Source organism: Scomber japonicus, chromosome 21 (genome assembly GCF_027409825.1).
Source record: "Scomber japonicus isolate fScoJap1 chromosome 21, fScoJap1.pri, whole genome shotgun sequence".
Lineage (NCBI taxonomy): Eukaryota > Metazoa > Chordata > Actinopteri > Scombriformes > Scombridae > Scomber > Scomber japonicus.
Genome location: NC_070598.1, coordinates 3,585,143 through 3,594,452, shown reverse-complemented (window position 1 = coordinate 3,594,452; position 9,310 = coordinate 3,585,143). Strand labels below are relative to the sequence as shown.

General features: G+C 39.2%; 1 protein-coding gene across 1 annotated transcript in view; it reads right to left on the bottom strand.

The window, feature by feature from the left end:
- Positions 1–2,703: 2,703 nt before the first annotated feature.
- The window catches only part of chrnd (cholinergic receptor, nicotinic, delta (muscle)), an 11,247-nt gene continuing 4,640 nt past the window's right edge, over positions 2,704–9,310 (bottom strand). Inside the window, exons 6-12 of the mRNA XM_053342104.1 lie at positions 8,287–8,396; positions 7,595–7,795; positions 6,081–6,192; positions 5,732–5,846; positions 5,107–5,317; positions 4,328–4,446; positions 2,704–2,908 (exon numbers count right to left, since the gene is read on the bottom strand). Of these exons, the coding sequence (XP_053198079.1) occupies positions 2,726–2,908; positions 4,328–4,446; positions 5,107–5,317; positions 5,732–5,846; positions 6,081–6,192; positions 7,595–7,795; positions 8,287–8,396 (1,051 nt within the window). The 3' untranslated portion in view covers positions 2,704–2,725. The remainder of the gene's footprint in view (positions 2,909–4,327; positions 4,447–5,106; positions 5,318–5,731; positions 5,847–6,080; positions 6,193–7,594; positions 7,796–8,286; positions 8,397–9,310) is intronic.

Genomic DNA, 9,310 nt, shown 5'->3' with positions numbered 1-9,310 from the left:
ATATATATTGTATTATAGGTCAGTTTTATTGATCTTTGTACATATTTTATTAAACTGTTTAAAGTCCTGCACACAGGTGATTACGTGTCTGTTGGCTGATTAATCCCTTTACTCTCCCGTTAGCTTCGTTGCATTCATTGATTTCCCATTAGCTTCGTTGCATTAGTTGATTTCCCGTTAGCTCCGTTGCATTCGTTGATTTCCCGTTAGCTCCGTTGCATTCGTTGATTTCCCGTTAGCTCAGTTGCATTCGTTGAATTCCCGTTAGCTCCGTTGCATTCGTTGATTTCCCGTTAGCTCAGTTGCATTCGTTGATTTCCCGTTAGCTCAGTTGCATTCGTTGATTTCCCGTTAGCTCAGTTGCATTCGTTGAATTCCCGTTAGCTCCGTTGCATTTGTTGATTTCCCGTTAACTCTGTTGCATTCGTTGATTTCCCGTTAGCTTTGTTGCATTCGTTGATTTCCCGTTAGCTTTGTTGCATTTGTTGATTTCTCGTTAGCATAGCTGCGTTACCTTCAACCTGAGCAGAGGTCCAATCACAATAAGTGGAAACACCAGTGTGTGTTTGAAAAAAAAATACAGTGAGATGAAAAACAAACACACGCACTAAAAAAAGCCAGCAACAAAAAGCTAGTTTGCTTTTGTCGTGTTCATAAATGATCTTCTGACTGTGAACTTCTGTTTCTTTATAATTCTGAATAAAAGTTTAAAGTGTTGTAATTGAGTGTGTTGAGTGTAATCTGTCCAAATCACATCTGATCAGACCATTTAAAAGCCTGATCAACACATTAAAAGTCTCATATTATAAGAAACAATTAACAGCTACATTTACCACTTTACTTAAACACAAACTACAGTCCATTTCTTAGGCTATTTGTGTTTATGTCCTAGTTTAATACATATTAATGTTGTGTTAAATCATTTATTCTAGATTGGTGTAATGTTTGAAATGTCAAACAAATGTGTTATTTAAAAAAGCTGAGATAGTTTTTTTTTGTTTTTATGATAACAAAACTATATAAAAGACATTATTATACTTTATTATGGTCCAGTATTATACACAAATTAAATTAAATGTGAAGAGAGAACATTCTTTAAGTTTTAGATGAATATGCATCAAATAAGTTTCATTTTTTGTATATTCTAGGTCACATTAGGGGAAGATATAAAATTTCAGGCTAAAAGAGAAAAGTATTTTTAAAGCTTTTGGATGTAAAAATGAACAGATTGTAAGGGTTAAATAAATCATAAAGTATTATTTATATATCTGAAAATATCATTTTAAGGCTCAAACCTACAGTTTCGGTCAAAGAACTCACACATTTTTCTACTTTTCCAACATTTTTTAAACTAATTTATTTACTCATTTTTATCTATTTATTTAACTATTTATTTTTCACTTATTTTAATTACATTTTTTAAATCATTTTTATTTCCCCGTACATGCATTGGTCTCCAGTTGTGTCTTTAAAATTGTTCTTTGTTTTTATTCCTTTTTAAATTTTCTTTTTTAAAATTTTTTATTTGGTCATTTGTTCTGTCTACTTATCACTTTGAACTACACTAGTTTGTATGAAAGTTGCTATATAAATAAAGTTTGATTGATTGATTGATTGACAGAGTGGAGCTAAATGATTGCAGTGAAATGTCTCTCAGTGAAACTCAAGAGTTTAACAAACGCGTCGCTTTGTCTTCTTTCTTATCTTCAGCTTTCATGAAATCTGCTCCGACCGGTCAGACAACACAAACTTCTTTAGAGTTAGAGAGAGAAGCTGATATCTGCAGACAAGATCTCATTCTTGTTTCATTCAGTCACAGTTGACGTCAGTCTTGTTTTTTATGATCATAACTAGGAGAAGTAGAAACCTTTTACTTATGAAAAGCTCTGATGGTGAGTCAGTACTGAACATTTATCTTTGCATTATTTGGATTATTAAACACCTTTTTTTTGTCATTATTTGTATTGATTTTATTAATTTATTATGTTTTCTTTATTTAAATTATATTATTTTAACCTTAACACTATTTTAAAAAGTGTATATTATAATTTGTTGTTTTTTTTTATTTAAATATTTGACTTGTATATGATTAGTATTATCATTTTTCAAGTTCATAAAAAGGAGAAATTAGATTTAAAAATGCACAAACACTAATTTTTTGAACATTTCTAAGTGGCTTTGGTTCCTTATATCTCAGTGTTTGATATTCATAGATATAAATGATACATATAAACATTTAACGACATTTTAAAGAAGTTTTTGGCTGTATGTTATCAACTATGAAAAAACTACTAAAAAAAAACATTCTTTGGTTCAACAGGAGTCTGCCTTAAATCCAATGAGATCAATCTTATCCAAATGATCATTCATAGTTAGACAGAAGAAAACTAAATTTAAAATTATGATTATAACACATATAGAACTGGATTATTGAACCCATAACCTCATCTGAAAATACTTAAAATAAATAGATAAATATGCTCGAGTGAGTGTCAAAAACATCCAAAGCATAAAAAATGAAATAAAATCAAAAGATGTTTGAGTATAAACGTTTATTCAAACCACACAAATGAATCAGTATTTAAACTGATTCAGTCGTTCACTTCAAATTTAAGAAATAAAAACACACACTGACCCGAAAAGGTCTTCAAACATAAATAATTAAATAAGCAGGAACACATGAGTAGTGTGTGTGTGTGTGTGCGTGTGTGTGTGCGTGTGTGTGTTACAGCAGGCGTTGGTTTTCCTCTCTGTAGTTGTGTGGGTCTCCTGCGAAGGGCAGAGACGGAGGATGGTTACAGATTCCCGTGAGGAAGATGATGATGGTGCCAAAGGTCATCACCGGGGTAACGAGGAAGAGACAGAGGCGGTCCACCGTGCGGGCAATGCCACTCCAGTTATCCTTTTCCTGAAAATCAACCAATCAAAGAGCAGAGTGGGCTCATTAGGAGGAGGGGGGGGGGTTCTTAAAGAGACAGGAGACCTTATTTTTGGATCTAATTTCAGTTTAAGAGACTAGTTTATATGTCGGTTTGTCACAATGACCATAAACTGCTGTCCATTCCGGAATCTTGGTTGCTAAGGTGGTTGCTAAGGTGATTCCAGGCGGGGAGTTCTGGTCCTCTGAAATGAGGCCAACGCGGAAGTAACTTAGAACTGCATTCTATCAAAAGGCCACCAGGGGGCGACCGTCTCTATACAAGTCAATGGAGAATTCACCAACTTCTCACTTGATTTCTAACCTCAGTAAACGTTTTCAAAATGTGTTTATGGTCTCAATCGCTAGTTTAAAGCCTTCTTCAATGCAGTATGATGTTCATTTGTGAAGTTTTGGCCTCCCCGATTTTATATTTGACAATAAAGCAGGGTATGCATTAGGGCGTGGCTACGTCCTGATTAACAGGTTGATTGACCAATGTCCTCGAGATCCAGCCCTCGTAACCAATCGCAACCTCCCCGCTCCGCCAATGGCTCCGCCCATACTTCCGCCCATGACTCCGCACGGATTCATTTAAGTAGAATCCGTGTTATTTTTTTCCCGGCATGCACCTGAAATTTTCAAGATGGCGCTGCCCAGATTCAAAACTATTGGCTTCCGAGCAGCAGTCCACAAACCAATGGGTGACGCCACGGATGTTATGTTCATTTCTTTTATACAGTCTATGGTTTATACGTCGGTTTGTCACAATGCCCATAAACTGCCGTCCATTCTGGAATCTTGGTTGCTAAGGTGGTTGCTAAGGCCGTTGCTAAGGTGATTCCAATCAGAGCAGAGTGGGCTCATCAGGAGGAGGAGGGGATCGGGGGGGGGTTCTTAAAGAGACAGGAGCTAAAACGGCTTGTTAATAGACAGAGGCTGAACTGAGCGGCTGCTTAAAGGACCAGTACAAGATAAATAAAGAGATTTAAACTGGAAATTATGTAAAGATATTCCAGTAGAGACTCAGAAGATTAATATAGAGATGGAAATATCCTCTTTAAATTGGCCACAGAGGTTAATTTAGTGTTTAAAGTGAGTTTCTGGTCATCTCATGCTCTCTTTTGTTAATTTATAATCAATATAAATGTTGTTTTATAGGCTGCATCATGTTATAGATATTTACCATTTTCATCCTAATTGCTTTACAGATCATAGAAGCTGAGTAATAATTAAGTTTATAAACTATTTGAGCCTTAATTACATTTTGAGGGGCTGAATAAAGGACCAGTAGAAGATAAATAAGGAGATTTAAACTGGAAATCATGCAAAGAATATACACATAGAGCTGGAAATGTGCAGAATAAATCCTCTTAATGATAATTTGAATGATTTTTGTCTCCGTCTCACCTCGTTGTAGTCGTTCTTGTTGCGCATGTGTTTGATGATGTAGTTCGCTCCGTCCACAGCCGGCTTGATCTCTCCGTACAGCTGCTCTGTCACGCCTCCTTCCTCCTGCAGCTTTTTCACTACACACACACACACACACACATATAGAGATTAAAGTCTACTGATGAATTTATTCTTGTTATTGTTGTTTTAATATGAAATAATGACTCTATATTCTAAGTGTTATTAAGACCTGATGCTCATTAACCTTCCTGTCGTCTTCTTGACCCCATCTGTTTTGACTGTTCCTTCCTTCCTTCCTTCCTTCCTCTATCCTTCTTTCCTCCATCCCCCTTTCTTCCTTCCTTCCTCCTTCCCTCTTTCTTACCTTCCTTCCTTCCTTCCTTCCTACCTTCTTTCCTTACTTTTTTCCTCCCCCTACCTTCCTCCCTTCCTTCTTTCCTGCTTTTCTTTCCTTCCTTCCTCTTTCTTTCCTCCATCCCCTTTTCTTCCTTCCTTCTGCCCTTCCTTCCTCCATCCCCTTTTCTTCCTTCCATCTGTCCTTCCTTCCTCCCTCACTCCTTCTTACCTACCTTCCTTCCTTCTTTCCTCCTTCCTTCCTCCTTTCCTTCCCTACTTCCTTCCTCCCTACCTCTTTTCCTTTCTCCCTTCCTCCCTCCTTCCTTCCTTCTTTCCCTCCTTCCTTCCTTCCTTCCTTCCTTCCTCCCTTCCTCCCTTGACTCGAGGACAGCAGGAGGGTTAATGTAAGTATTATAGTAGTGTATGGAGAGCATGTGAACCTGCAACTGGAGTTGGTCGTGCTGTCAGTCCGTGTCTCGCTGACTGCTTCTCGAACATCAGATCACTGCGAGACTTCACGCTGTAGTACTCCTCCGCCGAGGCGATGTATCCCACCGAGCTGGATCGCCGTGGCAACGCCCCGTCCCAGTGCGGCTCCGGCTCGTCGGGGTGGGACATGTGCAGGATGCGAGGCAGGCGCTCGAGGAAGAACTGGACGAGAGGAGAGGAGAGGAGAGGAAGACAAAATAAGAATGAAATATTAACACCGACAGACAGTCTAAACATAATTAATAAGCAGAAACTTTAACTTTATGTATATTAGCAGACTTATACACCATTAGCATTTCTGTTTTTGTTTACACATGAAAAAATATACTTTTATATTTTAGAAAATCTACATATGTTATTTATTAAATACAATTTTTTTTAAAAAGGTGATGGATGAGACAAAATGTAAAACACAGACATATGAATGAAGATAATATTGATTCAAATGACTCTTTTAAAGGAATCTGTGTGTGTGTGTGTGTGTGTGTTACCTTCTTGGTCTACTCAGACATGACGTGTGTGTGTGTGTGTGTGTGTGTGTGTGTGTGTGTGTGTGTGTGTGTGTGTGTGTGTTACCCTCTTGGTCCACTCAGACATGACGTGTGTGCTCGGCGTTCTGAAGTGCAGGTTGAGGACGACTACACAGTTCAACACCACAACCGTAACCAGCACCATGATAAACATCAGATACCTGCAAGACACACACACACACACACACACACACACATACACAATCCAACTATCATTCTTTAGTCTATGAATATATTTTAAAGTGGACAAAACACTAAATTATTTATCCCACAACCAACTCCCTCTTTCTCTCACAACTCCTAATAGAAGGTAAATGTCTTTTTTATCATCATTATTATTATTATTATTATAATTAGAATTATTAATAGTAATTGTTATTAGATGTGTTACCTACTTGACAATCAGAGGAACAGACATGGACGTCTCCGGCAGCCGTTGAGAGATCAGCAGCAGGAAGACAGACTGAGCCAGCAGCACCGAGATGGACAACGTCATCTTCTCACCGCCTTTACACACACACACACACACACAGACACACACACACACACAGACACACACAGACACACACACACACATACACACACACACACTGTTTATATAGTTTAAATAACTTTTATTTCATGCATGAAAACAGCATGAAATAACAGAGAGAGACAAAGAAGGAGAGAGAGAAGGAAGGAAAAGAAGGAAGGAAGGAAGGACACATGAAAGAGGGATGGAGGGAAGGGAGAGAGAGAGAGAAGGAAGGAAGGAAGGAAAAGAAGGATGGAAGGGGAGAAGGGAGGAAGGAAGGATGGAAAAGCAGGAAGGAAGGAGGAAAGAGGGATGGAAGGAAGGAAGGATAGATGGAAAGAACGAAAGAAGGAAGGACAGATGGAAAGAATGAAGGAAGGAAGTAAGGAAGGAAGGACAGCTGAAAGAGGGATGGAAGAAAGAAAGGAAAGAAGGAAGGAAACGCAGGAAATGAAATAACATATTAAAGGACTGACTGTCGGCTGGCAGGTAGTAGACGAGCGAGGCAAGGAAGGAGATGAGCACACAGGGGAGGGAAGAAGGGAGGAAGGAAGGAAGGAAGGAAGGGAGGAAGGAAAAGAAGGAAGGAAGGAAGGAAGGAAAGAAGGAAATGAAATAACATATATTAAAGGACTGACTGTCGGCTGGCAGGTACTAGACGAGCGAGGCGAGGAAGGAGATGAGCACACGGGAGAGGGAAGAAGGGAGGAAGGAAGGAAGGAGGGAAGGAAAGAAGGAAGGAAGGAAGGAAAGAAGGAAATGAAATAACATGTTAAAGGACTGACTGTCGGCTGGCAGGTAGTAGACGAGCGAGGCAAGGAAGGAGATGAGCACACAGGGGAGGGAAGAAGGGAGGAAGGAAGGAAGGGAGGAAGGAAAAGAAGGAAGGAAGGAAGGAAGGAAAGAAGGAAATGAAATAACATATATTAAAGGACTGACTGTCGGCTGGCAGGTACTAGACGAGCGAGGCGAGGAAGGAGATGAGCACACGGGAGAGAAGAAGGGAGGAAGGAAGGAAGGAGGGAAGGAAAGAAGGAAGGAAGGAAGGAAAGAAGGAAATGAAATAACATGTTAAAGGACTGACTGTCGGCTGGCAGGTAGTAGACGAGCGAGGCAAGGAAGGAGATGAGCACACAGGGGAGGGAAGAAGGGAGGAAGGAAGGAAGGAAGGAAGGAAAGAAGGAAAGAAAGAAGGAAGGAAAGAAGGAAATGAAATAACATATATTAAAGGACTGACTGTCGGCCGGCAGGTAGTAGACGAGCGAGGCGAGGAAGGAGATGAGCACACGGGAGAGAAGAAGGGAGGAAGGAAGGAAGGACGGACGGAAGGAAGGAAGGACGGAAGGAAGGAAGGAAGGAAAGAAGGAAAAATGAGAGTGTATTTGAAGGACTGACTGTCGGCTGGCAGGTAGTAGACGAGCGAGGCGAGGAAGGAGATGAGCACACAGGGGATGATGATGTTGACGATGTAGAAGAGAGGCTTGCGTTTGATGATCAGGTAGAAGGTGATGTCCTGGTGCTTGTTGCTCTCTATGGGAATGTGCTTATAGGTGTTCCTCTTAGCCGGCCGGTGGTGGACCTCCCACTCTCCGTTCTCTGCCCAAAGAAAGGAAAAACATAGAGGAAGAGAGGAAAGAAAGAAAGAAAGAAAGGAGGAAAGGAAGAAGCGGTTTAGATAATAAAGTGACAAAGATGTATTTATTTATTTATATAGAGCATTTCATATCCAAGGGAAACCCTAACCCTGTCCTTCCTTCCTTCTTTTCTTCCTTCCTTCCTCACTTCCTTTCTTCCTTCCTTCATTTCTTCCTTTCTCCCTCCGGTACTTCCTCCCTCTCTTCCTTCCTTCTTTCCTCCTTCCCTTCCTTCCTGCTTTCTGTCCTTCCTTCTTTCCTTCCTCCCTCTCTTCTTTCCTTTCTTTCTTCTGTCTTTCCTTCCTCCCTCTCTTCTATCCTTCCTTCCTTCTGTCTTTCCTTTCTCCCTCTATTCCTTCCTTCCTTCTGTCCTTCCTCCCTCTCTTCCTTCCTTCTGTCTTTCCTTCCTCCCTCTCTTCCTCTCTTCCTTCCTTCCTTCCTTCCTTCCTTCACCTGTCCAACCAGCAGGATCAATGATGATCCACTCCACCGTCCATGTCTTCTCTCCATCCCCTTCTTCTTTCAGCAGCATCTGGATCTCTTTGGCGTTATACGTCAGAGAGCTGCAAAGCAACATGGGAAATGGAGTTTAAAAAGAGACAAAAGCTTCAGTATGATTAATGGCACATTTTTATAAGAAGTTTTATAAAGAAAACAAAATAACAGTGATGGGAAGGTTACAGATTAGTAGTTACTCTATTTATAATGTAATAAGTAATGTAACTATTTCAATGACTTCATCAAAGTAATGTAACTTATTACATTTGATGACTTTTCTTATTTTCTAACCAATGTTTTCATCTGTTAGGGTAAATGTTCCCTCCTTCTGTCCTTCCTTCCTTCCTTCCTTCCTTCCTTAGTTCTGTCCTTAATTCCTTCCTTCCTCCTTTTATTCCTTCCTTCCTCCCTTACATCTAAGATCAGCTGTTAGGGTAAATGTTCCAGCTGTGTTGTCATGGATACTGACATGATTTATAAGGGAGATCATTTCTTATAAAGCAACATTTATCTCTCATTGTAAAATGTATTCATTAGTTCATGTAGATTTTGGAATATAAAATAAAGATATTTGATGAATAAAGTGGGTTTAATTGGTACTGTGACTCCATTTAAGCCCACATCATGATTTATTTACTAAATATATATAAAAAAAATATTGATTTCAAAGAATTAAAAACAGCAATATATGTATTCAGTAACATGTTAAATATTAAAACATGAGTAAAAGACCTTCCTGAGCAAAATCTTAAAGGTCTATCAGATCAGATTGTGTTCTATGGTTGCTATAGATACAGGTTGTGTTCTATGGTTGCTATAGATACAGGTTGTGTTCTATGGTTGCTATAGAATTAAAAACAGCAATATATGTATTCAGTAACATGTTAAATATTAAAACATGAGTTAAAAACCCTCCTGAGTAAAATCTTAAAGGTCTGACTTCAGATGTAACCTCAACATTTTTAACAGGAAATCATGC